General features: G+C 45.0%; 1 protein-coding gene across 9 annotated transcripts in view; it reads right to left on the bottom strand.

Annotated features, from left to right (window-relative positions):
* Positions 1-17,003, bottom strand: part of SMG7 (SMG7 nonsense mediated mRNA decay factor) — a 54,992-nt gene that overhangs the window by 26,706 nt on the left and 11,283 nt on the right. For all 9 annotated transcript variants that reach the window (XM_040407303.1, XM_040407304.1, XM_040407305.1 and 6 more), the window contains exons 2-6: positions 8,892-8,923; positions 6,669-6,786; positions 5,506-5,638; positions 5,228-5,399; positions 1,471-1,542 (exon numbers count right to left, since the gene is read on the bottom strand). In XM_040407303.1, the coding sequence (XP_040263237.1) occupies positions 1,471-1,542; positions 5,228-5,399; positions 5,506-5,638; positions 6,669-6,786; positions 8,892-8,923 (527 nt within the window). The remainder of the gene's footprint in view (positions 1-1,470; positions 1,543-5,227; positions 5,400-5,505; positions 5,639-6,668; positions 6,787-8,891; positions 8,924-17,003) is intronic.

The raw sequence follows: 17,003 nt of genomic DNA, 5'->3' as shown, positions 1-17,003 counted from the left end.
TTCAGGCAGGCAGTTCCATCGCCGGAACTGCCTGCCGGATCCGGCAATCTGTATGCAAACTGATACCATTTGTAGACTGATCCGGATGCGGATCCATCTCACAAATGTATTGCAATACCGGATTCGTCTCTCCGATTGTCACCCGGAAAAACGGATCCAGTATTTATCTTTTTCACATTTTTAAAAGGTCTGCGCATGCGCAGACCGCAAAACCGGATCTGTTTTTCCGGAACACTTGGTGCCGGATCGGCATTAATGCTATTCAATGTGTTCCGGAATTTTGGACGGAGAAAATACTGCAGCATGCTGCGGTATTTTCTCCGTCCAAAAACCGTACAGTGACTGAACTGAAGACATCCTGAACGGATTGCTCTCCATTCAGAATGCATTAGGATAAAACTAAATCATTATTTTTCCGGTATTGAGCCCCTAGGACAGAACTCAATAGCGGAAAAGAAAAACGCTAGTGTGAAAGTACCCTATAAAAACAAACAAACAAAAAAACAAAAACGAAACGCATGCTCTTCAGCAGAAGAGACCGCTGCTATTACATGCAGCAATCTCCTCCACAGTACAGGGAGGAGCGATCATCAATGCTTGTCCCCATACAAAATCATTGTTAGGGCTCATTCACACTAACGTATTTTCTTTCCGTGTTCATTCAGTTTTTTTTGTGGACCGTATGCGGAACCATTCATTTCAATGGGTCCTCAAAAATACGGAAGTTACTCCATGTGCATTCCGTTTCCATATGTCCGTTCTGCAAAAAAATTGAACATGTCCTATTATTGTTCGCACTATCGACAAGGATAGTACTGTTCTATTAGGGGCCAGCTGTTCCGCTTTGCAAAATATGGAATGCATGCGGATGTCATCCGTATTTTTTTACGGATCAGTTTTTTGCAGACAGCAAAATGCATATGGTCGTGTGCATGAGCCCTTAGCCGGCAGCAGAGCGTGAGTAGAAAGCACGTATGTTGTCGGCAAACAATGTTTTTAGTTTTTTTTTTTAAATGCGATTGCCCGACAAACGAGCATTCATCTTATGTAATTAGCGGCACTTTTACACAGGCAGATCACTGCTAACGAGCGTTCCTATGAACGTTTGTTAGCGATAATATGGCCAACCCTCTGAAGGTCTAATACAGCCCTTAGTGTATGCTCACATATGGAAACTGGGTTGTGGGGAGGAATCTACAGCTTTACAGTAGCAGCAAAGAGGATGAGATTATACAAAATCTCCACACGCTATGGGAATAAAAAATAAAATCAGTGAGGAATCTGCATGGAAACTGAATTGTAATGCACATTTAAAATCTGAGGCACGTCAATTTATGCTTCACATTTTCAACCCACAGCAAATCCACATGTGATTGAGGAATTTACAGCAGTTTTATTATGGATTTTTCCGTTGCAATTCACGTACCATGAGGACATACTGTAAAAGTGAAACTGGAAGTCACTACTCACCATTGGAAGGGACAAGTTGAGCAGCATGTCTGTAATATGATTCAGCTTGGCTTGTCTGATTTCTGTAGCGAGCTGGAAGGAGAGAAAGAAGAAGAAAAAAAATAAAATAAATGATATTAATCATAGCTTCAATTTACAAGGAAATTCAGGAAATGGCTGTTTATTTGCTAGTACATTACTGGTGAACAGTACTCCAAGAACTATTCACATGATGCATTTGTTCTGTAATCCATAACATGAACTTGACCTACAATCCACTAAGTAAGGCTACCTGCACATGACCATGGGGCTGCCGTGCCTGTGTTGTGGACCACAAAACGCGGGTCAACAAAACACAGGCACAGTCAGTGTTCACTCCGCATCGCGGTGTAGACCCATTGACTTCAAAAGGACCGCGATCCACAAGATGCGGTGAAAGACAGGATATGTAAGCTCTTCCGTGTCTATGTCTCCGCACCGCAAAAGATAGGACATGTCCTATTTTCACTGCATAGGCGGTCCCGCGGTCATGTGCAGGAGGCCTGAAAGACAAAAGTAAAAACAACCAGCAGACCCTTTCATCAGAGCTGCCCATTAAATACAAATATATGGGGTCATTTACCAAACTGGTGTAAAGTAGAAATGTCTTAGTTGCCCATAACAACCAACCAGATTCCACATTTCATTTTCTAAGGGAGCTGTCGAAAATGAAAGGTGGAACCTGATTGGTTGTTATGGGCAACTAAGGCTACTTTCACACTAGCGTTCGGAGCGGATCCGTCTGATGTTTCATCAGACGGATCCGCTCCGATAATGCAGACGTTTGCATCCGTTCAGAACGGATCCGTCTGCATTATTACTTAGAAAATTTTCTAAGTCTGAAAGTAGCCTGAGCGGATCCGTTCAGACTTTACATTGAAAGTCAATGGGGAACGGATCCGCTTGAAGATTGAGCCATATAGTGTCATCTTCAAGCGGATCCGTCCCCATTGACTTACATTGTAAGTGTGGACGGATCCGCTCGCCTCCGCACGGCCAGGCGGACACCCGAACGCAAGCAGCGTTCAGGTGTCCGCTCACTGAGCGGAGCGGAGGCTGAACGCTGGCAGGCGGATGCATTCTCAGTGGATCCGCCTCCACTGAGAATGCATTGGGGCCAGACGGATGCGTTCGGGGCCGCTCGTGAGCCCCTTCAAACGGTGCGCACGAGCGGACACCCGAACGCTAGTGTGAAAGTAGCCTAAGCCAGTTCTACTTTACACCAGTTTTATAAGTGACCTCAATAGAGAGTCCTTGGATTAGAGAACAAATAGATAGAAACATGTGTGATCGTTATGGTTTTCAGTGTCTATCCTTAGAAGTCTCTTATTTTCTCATGCACTGCTAAACAGTTGAAGCTGGCCATACACCTTAAACGGAACCTGTCCCCTCAAAAACGCATATAAAATCGCCATAGTAACCTCATGCGCGAGCTAGACTTGTGCGATCCCGGCCGCACTGCAGGCTGTCAATCTAACAAAAAAGGGGACGGTTAGGGGGCATGCTTACTTTGACTTGAAGCAAGGAAGCCACAGCCCTCTTGACTTGAAGCTGACTGGCAAGATAGTGCTTAAAACATTGTTTTTTGAATCTATCGAGCATCAGACTAACTGATCAAACATATTATAGAAAAACGACTGGCACTCACTATGTGGTTCACATCAAACAACTATTTATTAGCCGCCAACTTAACAATGGAGTGATAGCAGCAATGGATACAATTTACAATTAAAACAATAATAATCGTTAAAAAACCCCTAAAAGGAATAAAATACAATGCACTGGTTATATAAATATATGCAGAAACGCAACAAGATAGGGTCTCCTGAATATGTGTTGGACTCTATATATCGCAACACTGTTCCTTTGCCAGATGGCAGTATGTATCCAAATCAATCGTGTTGGGGATACTGTCTCTTTAAATAGGAAATGTTACCAAGTCCGTTAGTATCCTGCCCAGTGTCCACAATATATTAGCTCAATTGATCCGGATCCAAGGAAATCCACAGGCTGCAATGGCTTATAATATTGAATGCTGCTGGGGGATGCCGTTTCCCTCTATATATTTATCTTCAGCAGTCCTTTAGCCGACTTATACTGCGGCCTTCAATAGCTTGGCATATTGTATATTGCAGGGAAATATTGCTTACCCATATAGAAGAGTCTTCAGCAGTCGGGTTTGGCTGCTCGCTGCACCGCTCACTTTCGGCGTCCTCGCACTCTGGTGTTTGTCACGTGATATCCCAGAGGTATCGCGGGACTTGGAAACTTTGTTCCGGTATTCCTATGAGAGGTGCTTAGGTAAGATGAAAAAATGGAGCGCTCCACTTATGAAGAATGATCTATATCTTATCGATCATATCCAGAATCTTGCTGTAGACAGGGATATAACCCCAAACGCGTTTCGAGGACTTCTGAGGAAGAGGATTGAAGTCCTCGAAACGCGTTTGGCGTTATATCCCTGTCTACAGCAAGATTCTGGATATGATCGATAAGATATAGATCATTCTTCATAAGTGGAGCGCTCCATTTTTTCATCTTACCTAAGCACCTCTCATAGGAATACCGGAACAAAGTTTCCAAGTCCCGCGATACCTCTGGGATATCACGTGACAAACACCAGAGTGCGAGGACGCCGAAAGTGAGCGGTGCAGCGAGCGGCCAAACCCGACTGCTGAAGACTCTTCTATATGGGTAAGCAATATTTCCCTGCAATATACAATATGCCAAGCTATTGAAGGCCGCAGTATAAGTCGGCTAAAGGACTGCTGAAGATAAATATATAGAGGGAAACGGCATCCCCCAGCAGCATTCAATATTATAAGCCATTGCAGCCTGTGGATTTCCTTGGATCCGGATCAATTGAGCTAATATATTGTGGACACTGGGCAGGATACTAACGGACTTGGTAACATTTCCTATTTAAAGAGACAGTATCCCCAACACGATTGATTTGGATACATACTGCATCTGGCAAAGGAACAGTGTTGCGATATATAGAGTCCAACACATATTCAGGAGACCCTATCTTGTTGCGTTTCTGCATATATTTATATAACCAGTGCATTGTATTTTATTCCTTTTAGGGGTTTAACGATTATTATTGTTTTAATTGTAAATTGTATCCATTGCTGCTATCACTCCATTGTTGAGTTGGCGGCTAATAAATAGTTGTTTGATGTGAACCACATAGTGAGTGCCAGTCGTTTTTCTATTTTATTTATCATTCCTGGACTGACTGAGTGAGCAGTTTTTCGACTAGAGCACCCTTACCTTATTGAGGAGGGTGGTGAGCTATCCACAAACCTTCCAATTGATCAAACATATTAACAGACTGGGGGCTACTATGAGGTAATGTTGGCGGTTTTATATGCGTTTTTGAGGTGACCGATTCCCTTTAAAGCGCTTGTCCAGACAAGAGATATATATGACCTATGCTTCAGACAGGTCATCAATACCAGATTGTCAGGAGTGCCGAGAGTCCGACCCTCACCAATCAGCTGTTTGATGGTGCTGCGGAGCTGGTACAAGTGATGTGTACTCTTACATGTTTACCTAAGCGTCGTCTACTTTGTAGCGCTGGTGTAATTACAACTGTTCATACCATTCAAGTGAATAGACGAGAAAGCTGTAATTACACTCCACGGCCACTACAAAGTAGACGGTGCACGAGCGCCACAGCACCTGCAATCAGACAACAGACTGGCCCACAGCCTACTAAAACTTAGCAAGTCCTCACCAATATCTCCAAGGTGAACCAAGCAGTGCTGGCAGATATAGGAGCAGGAACTGGATTGAGGTTTCACCACGGTCCCACAGTGCATCTGCTTATTGCTGATAATCCCCAGCTGAGAGGACTTCACTCGGCATGGTAAATCCACATTAAACACAGTGCATAACTCCTGCAAAAGCTGTTAGATGGAGAAAAAAAAAAAAAGTTAGACAAAAAGGGAAATATAGGTATAATATCAGTACAATCGCATATTTGGGATCCATCTATGTAACAGGCTACCTCACCTGTGTATAGAATCCACTAGCTGCCTCTAGGAATAATGACAGATTAGCCTGCACCTCACTGCGATTCGGATTCGCCCGGTTTTTCGCCTGACCCTGCAGCGTTGTAATCTGGTTCTTGAAGGCATGATTCCAGCTAAATGAAGAAAACAAAATCAGTTGCTGAACTGTACACAGGGTTCATCTAGAATCTGTAGCTATGGAATTCCATAGGTTTGCATAGAAGGTGTATACACTTAGGGCTCATGCACACGACAGCATCTGTTCTGTGGTTCGCAAATCGCTGTTCTGCAACACACGGATCCTGGCCAAGTGCATGCCGCCATTTCTTTTTTAACTGCTGTAGAAATGTCCTATCCTTGTCTGCACAATGGACAATAGGACATGTTCTCTCTTTTGCTGGGTTTTGGAAAGGACACGATGTGCTGTCTCTATCTTTTGTGGCCCCATTGAAATGAATGGGTCCGCATCCAATCCTCAAAAAATGCGGATTGGATGCGGACCAAACAGTTGTGTGCTTGAGGCCTTATAATCAAGAGCTATTGTAAAGTTGATTAAATTTTGAACACCTTGGGACAATAAAAAGAATGGGTTATGAGGGGTCACAGCGCATTCATTTAGCAGAAGGAATCCGAATTTAAGGAAACCACTAATTTACAATGGGTCCCATTAGGTTCCATCATTTTAACTAGGGCTGCAGCTATCGACCATTTTTGTAAATTGAGTATTCTATCAATTAAACCAACGATTAATCGAGTACTAAAAATTTTTTAATAACGTTTTTCTTTATAAAAAGTCAGCCTCCCCAGTGCCACCAGCTGTGTCTCCTCCCCTCCCCCCTCCTAGCCATGTCCCTAGCGCCAGTGAAATGAAATACTTACCTCTCCTGTATGGGCGCCGCTCCACAGCTCGTCCATCTTCTTCTCCGTGCACTGCACTATCATCCTGACGTCAGACAGTGTCAGGTCATAGTGCACGCTTACGTGCACTATGCCCTGACGATGTGTCAGGAGGAAAGTGCAGCGCGGTGCGCACCGGCGGCTGACCACGGAGCGGTGAGTAATAGCAAGCGGTTCACTCACGCTCCGTGGTCACATGACACAAACAAATCTCTGATGCAAAAAGTTTGAGAATGTACACGCTTGGATAATCATGCAGGAACTCACAGGTCTTGCTCCACCTTCTTGTCCAGTGCATACTCCAGGTCTGTGACGAGCATCTTCTGGTACAAGTCCTGTAGAGCTTGACGCGATGTCCACACCTCTGCTGTGCCAGGCTTGGATTCTGAAATTAACAAATTGCACGCTTACAGAAACCAGCATCTGAAGGGGATTTCCAGGAATCAATGTTAGGGTGCTAGTACACACTTATGGGCTACCTGAACTCGCCAAGGTTTCATGCTGCGGGTACAGGTGCAGCCGAGAGATTGGTGGTAAACCACATTCAGTTGCCATTGCTTGGCTGCAGGAGTAACAGCACCCTTAGGGCTCATGCACATGACCGTATGTATTTTGTAGTCCGCAAAAAACACAGATGACGTCCGTACACGGAACAGCTAGCTCCTGATAGGACAGTACTGTCCTTGTCCGTGATGCGGACAATAGGAAATGTTCTGTTTTTTTGCGAAACGTAAATACGGAAACTGAATGCACATGGAGTAACTTCCGCTTTTTGCGGACCCGCTGAAATTAATGGTTCCGCATACGGTTTTAAAAATAAATAAAAAGGGGGGACGGACACGGAAAGAAAATACATTCGTGTGCATGAGCCCTTAGGGCAGGGATGGCCAACCTGAGGCTCTCCAGCTGTTGCAAAACTACAACTCCCAGCATGCCCAAACTACCTACAGCTATCAGCCTACAGCAGGGCATGATGGGAGTTGTAGTTTTACAACAGCTGGAGAGCCGCAGGTTGGCCATGCCTGCCTTAGGGCCTTGGCACTGATTTTGGCCCATTTCAGCCTCAAAATCAGCTCCAAAAAAGCCTTAATCTTCTATTCGGAATCAGAGCTGAATCTCCCATTGATACGAATGGTAAGCATCAAAAACCATTCAGTAAATATCCGCACGTTTTTCGTGCATTTTTTTGGTGCACCAAAAACCCGGAGCTGAAATGCTGTTCTGTACTGAAGTAAACACACAGTGGTTAAAAAACACATGTTGTATGAATATGCCCTTAGACTTGTTGAAACTTTTTCCTAGCATTCATTATGCTGCTATGAAACTACAGGTCATACACCAAAATATGAAGCTGAACTCTGCTTCGAGCCTTAACAAAGTCGGGTTCAGCTTCGTATTTTGATACAGTAATTTATGCGAATAAACAAAGTGACACGTGTTAGATGCGAGACAAAGTAAGTCTCGCGATATTTGCTAAAACTTCGGAAAGACCTCCGTGGAGGTATTACATTTTACAGTAGGATTGAGCTGATCTCTTTCTAAGCTGATGTTCTTAACTTAGTTTTTAAAATAATCAGGTTCGGATACAGCAGTCCAAACCCAATTTGCTCAGCCCTACTAGCAACCATCAGTGAAGAACACATTGCATCCAGATGCCTTCTGTTTTACACGCAAGCCCTATTCACTTGTATGAAACCAGAGCTGCGTGAAAAATGCTGAATATAGAACAGGTTTGATTTTTTTTCCTGAACGCAGAAATGATGCACAGAAAAATGTAATGTGCACAGACCCATTGAAATGAATGGGCCAGGAATCAGTCCGGATGCTATGCGTTTGCTTCACTCATCTCACCTGGACCGAAAAATCACTTGTGTCAAAGAGGCCTAAAGGGAAGATTACTTGCCTGCTTCCCTGTGCTGGCTCCCCGCTCCTTCTCCTCCAGGCCTGCGATGCTCCACTTGCTGAAAACATTGGGTTTGACACCACCTGCAGCCAATCAGTGGCCGTGACGGTGACCGGATACCCTTGCGTCAAGTGACCATTTGTCATGGAGTAAGGAGGGCCGTTAACAGCGAAACTGGATGTTCTCAGCGAGGGAGTGAAGCGGAGCATCACAGGCCTGGAGGAGACGGAGTGGTGAACCAGCACCAGGAAGCAGGCAAGCAAGCTTACTTTTACCGGTCTAGTCAAGCGGGGTGTGGGTAGAGGGGTTTTGCCAAAAATACCCCCATTCTTATACAACCCCTTTAGAGGAGGAATAGGGAGCCATTATCATGCATGTGCTATAGGCAGAAAACAGAGCCTGTATTCCATGGAGGGGTCCCTGAGACTTCCCATGATAGGTAAGTGACCCAAAAGTGAATGACTCTTATTTATAGATATCCACACAAGAGGTAAGGAGCTGGAATGGGTGGTGTCCCCATCACAAAGGCACCAGTGACTGTAAAAGCAAGTAACATGAGAAGGAGACGGCTCATAAAACATGCTCACCTGTCATATCTGCTTTCAGGACTTCGGCCTGCCTGTAAGGAGGAAAGAAAGAAGATTCAATTTAGAACAGGGGATGGATCAGTATTTCAGTGCAAGGCTTTCCGTTTAGCCCTGTTTGTGTTAGAGGGGGTCATAGCTATCTGTTCTTTCCGCCTCCGGCTACCAAAAAAAATGCTGATAGGTCACCAATATTTAAAGGCTGGAATTCCCCTTTAAATGTTAAGAAAAACGTGGGCAAAGGCAGGGACTGCACGACCATAACAAAAGAGCCCGTCACTGAGACACCCGCCTCCGCTTCTCTGCCTCCCAACAGTCCTTGCCTCCTGGCTGCAGCGGTGACATACATGTGACCTCTGCAGCCAATCACCAGCCTCAGTGCACGAGGATGCCAAGGTCAACAATTGGCTGCAGCAGTCATGTGTGTTAGGCTTGTTACTGCTACAGCCAAGTAAACAAAGACCGCAGAGCAGCAGCAGCGCTGGGGACGGCAGCGGGAGTCCAACGGGTATTGGGTTCATATTTTGTATTACAGTCCCTGTCTTTGCCTACATTTTCCATAACTCAGGATAAACCCTATAAATGAAATACTCTGCGGTACTAAAATTCCAGTCAGGGAGGAGGTTAAAGACTCTGGACAGATAGTAGAATACATGGAGCGACTTACACCTGTCTTACATTAAAAAAAATAAAAAAAATAATTATATAAAATATTTACATATACCGTAGGTTGCAACTATGATTAAAAAATACGATGGAAGTGTCCCCTTTAAGGAACGGCATAGTGGAGATTTTGATGGTTACAAGCAGAATCTGAAATTAGATGTGCAGATCATCCAGGCGATTGTCAGTGGACTAGATATTAACATACAGCAATCTCCTCCACAGTATGGGAAGAAGTGATCACTAATGCCATGATCTGCACAATTGTCTGCGCGTGTAATACAAGCTTTAGGCCTCATGCACACAACCGTGTGTCCCCCAGGGCCGTATTGCGGCCCACATACGGCAGGTCCGCAGTACACGGGCAGCGGCCGTGTGCATTCCGGGTCACGGATCGCGGACCTATTCACTTGAATGGGTCCGCAATCACGGAGATAAGGAACATAGGCACGGATCGGAACCCCCACGAAATCTCCTATCTTAATTCAGTAGGGCCTCCGCTGACGTCACCGTGCTCACCACGTCAAAGGTCCTTTTGCAGGTCCTGAAAGAAGGCGATGCCAGCTGCGCGATCAAGTGGATGAGGCAAGTTCATTTTTTTTAACCCCTCAATCCACATTTTACTAAGCATTCTGTATTAAGAATGCTATTATTTTCCCTTATAACCATGTTATAAGGGGAAATAATACAGTGAATACACTTTAATGGGGTCCGGGGTTGCCTTTATCCCTATCATCTCCTAGAAAACATGCGTGAAAAATCGCACCGCATCCGCACTTGCTTGCGGATGCTTGTGATTTTCACGCAGACCCATTCATTTCTATGGGGCCTGCGCTGCGTGAAAAACGCAGAATATAGAACATGCTGCGATTTCCATGCAACGCACAAGTGATGAGTGAAAATCACCGCTCATCTGCACAGCCCCATTGTAGTGAATGGGTCCAGATTCAGTGCGGGTGCAATGCGTTCCCCTCACGCATTGCGCCCACGCAGAAAACTCGACCGTGTGAAAGGGGCCTAAGGGTTCAGGTTACAATTTCTCTTTTTTTTTTATTTATTTTTTTTTAACTCAAATCCTGGTCATGGCTTCAAAAACTGCTTCCAAAAAAAAATGCTCATGTCGAACCACCCTGAGGATATGGCCATATGGCGCAGCCATGAGTCGTTTTGAGCCACAGCCGCCATGCAGTGAGAACCGCACACGAAAGATAAAACTTGTCCTATCTTCTGCAGTGTGGAGGCATAGACCTGGAATACCACAGAAGGGCTTCCGGGGCTGTTCCTCCGCTCCGCAAAAGATAGGACATGTTTTAATTTTCGCTGCATCTTGCGGATCTCGGACCTATTGAAGTCAAAGGTTCGTCACCGTGAAGCAGAGTGCACACGGTTGGTGTCCGATTCGCGGATTCACTGTTTGTGGTGCGCAATAAAGCCGAAACGCGATCATGCCTGTCCGGTCTTGTCAAAGTGCAGAGGGCGCGGCAGTTGTAGGGAGAGCAGAGCCTCTAGGTGTAATGGCAACGCCCCCGTTGCTCCTAGAGGTTCATTTGCATATATTAAAACGTCATTTTTCTCAGCAATGTGGGCACATATGTACAAGGGACCAACACAGAGGCACATGCAACAGGTCAGCCAGTCTCATAGGGACAAACCTGCTGACAGATGCCCTTTAATAACAGTTCTGACAAATGCAGAAAAACATTCAGCTGGTTGTTGGTGGTGCCCTTAAAGGGGTTGTCACATCTGAGACATTTGTGGCATATCACTAGGACACGCCATAAATGTCAGATAGGTGTGGGTCCCACCAGCTCCGAGAGCGCACATTGTGCATGCACAGCATCTTCTCCATTCACTGCCATGAGACTTCCAAAAACAAAGTGAGTGAATGAAGGGTGGAGGCACAGGCACAGCTTGTTCTCCCCTCATTTCGTGGGCCCCCGTTCCGGAGATGTGCGGTAGAAAAATGAAGAGAACCACGAGTTCATACTGAGTGCATGAGGACACAATCAAGAGGAAATAAAATGTCAAAAACCATCCAAATTGATAAGCTGCAGACAGAGTCTATAAAGAAGTGACCAAGCGCTGACCTCGAACAGAACAGAAATACTAAAATGAACATTAGTAGAATGGAAGGAATCAGCGGTGAGGTTTTATCCGCATGTATGATGAAAAGACGGCAGCAGCTAACCAGGAGAACAAAAAAAAAAAAAGAAGGGTTAAACTGATAAGAGATCCACATGGCTCGTGCCTCCATGCAGAAGGCTGGTCAGCGACCATCTCATGGGACCATGGACTGTATGGGAGGAAGCAGATTATAGATTTTTCATACGCTGCTGTTAGCACATTAGATAATCAATTACCGTGGCAGACGTCGGACACATTACAGGCCGCACAGCCGGGGAGGCGAATACCACACGATACAAAGCACAGCATACAGAACAAACGCTAACGCAATATTTTTGGATATAAAAAGGTTTAAAAAATACACACATCAAAAAAATAATAATTACTATGCTGCTTTGGCAAGTTCCGAGTAAACCAGGTAGCCAATCGATAAGCTCATAGTCCCAGTGGTTGAGGCGGGGTTAAACCTCATAAGAAAAGGTGCAGGTACGGCTGCCTTTCTTTTTTATTACAGGAGAAACCTGATAAAAGGGGTTATCCTAGGATTGCTGCCAAAAAAAAAGAAGAGGGGACGACACTGTCATTACAATAAACGTCGCCGTGTAGCTCTAAGGACAGACTTCTCTCTTTTTTTTAATCCATGGTTTGGCGCAAATTCCTTTAAGCGTTGCAAAGAGCAAAGTCCGCAACGAAATGCCGCAGCGTAAGGGTATGTTCACACAGAGTTTTGTCTATGTAGATTTTGTAGCCGACTCCCTTACAATTAAAAAATGCTTGCAATTGAGCCCCATTGAATTAAGTAACGTGCCGATTCTTGAAGCAGAATCTGTATCCAGTACTTCCTGTTGAAGTGGTTGGTTGCCATGACGCTGTGTGCGCCTGCAATGCCAGTCCGGTATCTCATGGACCATGTTCCACGGACGTCTACATGAGGCTTAAAACTGTATCAATGAATGAATGAATGAATGAAAAAACAAACAAAAAAAAACGCACCCTTAAAAACCACAAAGAATCCCGAAGTGGATTCTGCACCCAGAAAAACTGTACAAGGCTACTGTACAAGGCTGCGGATTTGCCGTTTCACCTGCAGATGTACCCATTAGGGCTCACGCGTGTTTGGCGGTCCACAAATCGCACATCTGCAATACACCACGGATCTTGGATGTGTATGTGCCGCCATTTTCTTTTTCACTTCAATAGAACAGTCCTATCCTTGTTTGCAAAACGGACATGAATAGGACGTCTTCTATCTTTTTGCGGGGTCGCGGAACGGACGTATGGTGTGCTCTCTGCATCCTTTGCAGCCCCATGGAAACAAATTGGTCATTCAACCAATATACGGTCGTGTGCATGAGCCCTAAAAAGGTACAGACCAACCTGTGCATGGTGAAACAAAGTACTGGGTCCAGCACTCAGGTCTTGAATAAAACTGTGAATTTTTTATTTTAAATATTTCTTTTAAAAAATAAATTAAAAAAAAAGAAGTCCAAAAACGGCACAGAGCAGGACATCTCTCCACACCAGTCAACACGTTTCGAACTGTACTCAGTCCTTATTCCAAATAATCAGAGTAAGGACTAAGTACAGACCGAAATGCGTTGACTGGTGTGGAGAGATGTCCTGCTGTGTGCCATTTTTGGACTTTTCAAAAAATATTTGAAATAAAAAATTCATGGTTTTATTCAAGACCGGAGTACTGGTCCCACTAACTTTGTTTCTACAGTGTATTTGCTTCTCCTAAGGATCCGTGCACCGAGGACTAAGGGCACTTTCACACTAGCGTTTTTCTTTTCCGGCATAGAGTTCCGTCACAGGGGCTCAATACCGGAAAAGAACTGATCAGTTTTATCCTAATGCATTCTGAATGGAGAGTAATCCGTTCAGTTTGCATCAGGATGTCTTCAGTTCAGTCGTTTTGACTGATTAGGCCAAAGATAAAACCGTAGCATGCTACGGTTTTATCTCCAACGAAAAAAACTGAAGACATGCCCGAATGCCGGATCCGGCATTTTTTCCCATAGGAATGTATTGGTGCCGGATCCGTCCTTCCGGTCTGCGCATGCGCAGATCGAAAAAAAAAGGTGAAAAAAATAAATGCCGGATCCGTTTTGCCGGATGACACCGGAAAGACGGATCCAGCATTTCAATGCATTTTTTCGACTGATCAGGATCCTGATCAGTCTTACTAAGGGCTCTTTCACACCTGTGTTATTGTCTTCCGGCATAGAGTTCCGTCGTCGGAGCTCTATGCCGGAAGAATCCTGATCAGTTTTATCCTAATGCATTCTGAATGGAGAGAAATCCGTTCAGGATGCATCAGGATGTCTTCAGTTCCGGACCGGAACGTTTTTTGGCTGGAGAAAATACTGCAGCATGCTGCGCTTTTTGCTCCGGCCAAAAATCCTGAACACTTGCCGCAAGGCCGGATCCGGAATTAATGCCCATTGAAAGGCATTAATCCGGATCCGGCCTTAAGCTAAACGTTTTTTCGGCGCATTGCCGGATCCGACGTTTAGCTTTTTCTGAATGGTTACCATGGCTGCCAGGACGCTAAAGTCCTGGCAGCCATGGTAAAGTGTAGTGGGGAGCAGGGGAGCAGTATACTTACCGTCTGTGCGGCTCCCGGGGCGCTCCAGAGTGACGTCAGGGCGCCCCACGCGCATGGATGACGTGATCGCATGGACACGTCATCCATGCGCATGGGGCGCTCTGACGTCATTCTGGAGCGCCCCGGGAGCCGCACGGACTGTAAGTATACTGCTTCCCCGCTCCCCACTACTACTATGGCAGACAGGACTTTAATAGCGTCCTGGGTGCCATAGTAACACTGAAAGCATTTTGAAGACGGATCCATCTTCAAATGCTTTCAGTTCACTTGCGTTTTTCCGGATCCGGCGGGCACCTCCGGCAAATGGAGTGCACGCCGGATCCGGACAACGCAAGTGTGAAAGAGCCCTAATGCCATCAGTTTGCATACATTTTGCCTGATCCGGCAGTCAGTTCCGGCGACGGAACTGCTTGCCGGATCTCTCTGCGGCAAGTGTGAAAGTAGCCTTAGTGCCGGATCCGGCATTTTTCCCCATAGGAATGTATTAGTGCATTCAAAATACCGGAATACTGGTTCCATCCTTCTGGACTGCGCATGCACAGACCGGTAAAAATGTGGAAAAAAAATACAAGACGGATCCGTCTGTCCGCATGACAAGCGGAGAGACGGATCCATTCTTGCAATGCATTTGTGAGACGGATCCGCATCCGGATCCGTCTCACAAGTGCTTTCAGTCACATCCAAATCAGCGGATCCGGCGGGCAGTTCCGACGATGGAACTGCCCGCCGGATCACACTGCCGCAAGTGTGAAAGTAGCCTAACAAAGGCGGTGAGCTGATTGCGTTTATTTCTTTGGGATCCAAGAGACATCGGGATGTCTTACTGGCCGAAAGTATAAAAGACCCCGGTAAGGCTGGGTTCAAATTACCGTTTATTCTTCCGTTCTCCTGATCGGTTAGAATAGAAAAAAAGAAAAAATATAATATTTGGGCATCCGTTGTGCTCATTTTGCATCAGTTTTTGCCAGTTCTGTCAGGGCTTGTTCACATCACCGTTACCGATTTAGTCATTGTTTTCCGTTATAACGGAAAATAACGGAATCCATAAAACGGAAGCCTTCAAGAGGCATTCCGTTTTGATCCTTCATAATACAAGTCTATGGGCAGCGTAACGGATCCGTCCTGGTTTCCATTATGCAGTCCAACCAGGACGGATCCGTTCTGCTGCCCAATGCCCATAGACCTCTATTACGACGGATCAAAACGGAATGCCTCTTGAAGGCTTCCGTCTTATGGATTCTGTTATTTTCCGTTATAACGGAAAACAATAACGGAATCCATAACGGTGATGTGAACAAACCATCAGAGATGTGTTGTTGATGGTAGAAAAAATCATCCTCACAGAATTTCTTCTCCGGTCAAGAATAACGTATCTCAGGCGGAGCTGACGAAAATGGCTGCAAAATTAGCTCAACAAATGCTCTCAAAATAATTTTATTTTATTTATTTTTTAAACTTTGTTTTTCTGATGGATCAAAAAAAACGTAAAACTAATCGGTGAACCTGGCCTAACGTGTCTGGCGGGGAACGCTGAAGCACCCGATATGCAGGCGAATATCAATTTCTCACTGTGACTCACACGATAGGGCAAGGCGAAGGCGTTCGGCCAGAATACACCATACATTATGAGGGGATATACATAATAAAGCCTACGTATCGCAGGCGCTCTCTACACAAAGACGCAGCCGGAGGTAACTGTACAAGAGATCAGAGCGCATCAAGATCAAGTAGAGCGCTGCAATCTCCAGCGAGTGCGGTGAAAGCACTGGAGGCAGAGACATGTCAGAAGTGTGATCCGTCACCGCTCACTATACACGGAAAGCAGGTGACAGGAGCACTACTTACAGCTCCGGGACACACCTAAGGAAGGCAAGTCATGTCGCAGTACGGCGACACACCCTGCACCTAGACTTTTCTACAAGGACTTCACTGTTCGGATGATTTTACATTCGCATTAAACTGCAAGAATCCCGCTTTTAGTTCGGTTTACGTCCCTGCGCTCAGCATAAGACACTGGAAAACTCCCCCCCCGCGCGGCCACACACCGAGTAAACGCTCTGGACTTTTCGCATCAGAACGGCATGTGGGAAATCTGCAGTGTTTTACGGTACCGGCCCATTGATCTGCGGTGTGGATTTTAAAGGGAGTCTGTCACCTACTTTGGACACAATAAACAGTTATCACTGTCCTGTAGGGGACATAAAGAGTTAACAGATCGTACCTTTCTTTGTGATTTCTGCATCTTTGATGTTGACTAAACAAAGTTTGAAGATACAGGGAGTGCAGAATTATTAGGCAAGTTGTATTTTTGAGGATAAATTTTATTATTGAACAACAACCATGTTCTCAATGAACCCAAAAAACTCATTAATATCAAAGCTGAATATTTTTGGAAGTAGTTTTTAGTTTGTTTTTAGTTTTAGCTATTTTAGGGGGATATCTGTGTGTGCAGGTGACTATTACTGTGCATAATTATTAGGCAACTTAACAAAAAACAAATATATACCCATTTCAATTATTTATTTTTACCAGTGAAACCAATATAACATCTCAACATTCACAAATATACATTTCTGACATTCAAAAAAAAATAAATAAAAAAATAAATAAATCAGTGACCAATATAGCCACCTTTCTTTGCAAGGACACTCAAAAGCCTGCCATCCATGGATTCTGTCAGTGTTTTGATCTGTTCACCATCAACATTGCGTGCAGCAGCA

The sequence above is a fragment of the Bufo bufo genome, chromosome 9 (genome assembly GCF_905171765.1).
Source record: "Bufo bufo chromosome 9, aBufBuf1.1, whole genome shotgun sequence".
Taxonomy (NCBI): Eukaryota; Metazoa; Chordata; class Amphibia; order Anura; family Bufonidae; genus Bufo; species Bufo bufo.
This window is presented reverse-complemented; position numbering and strand designations above follow the sequence as displayed.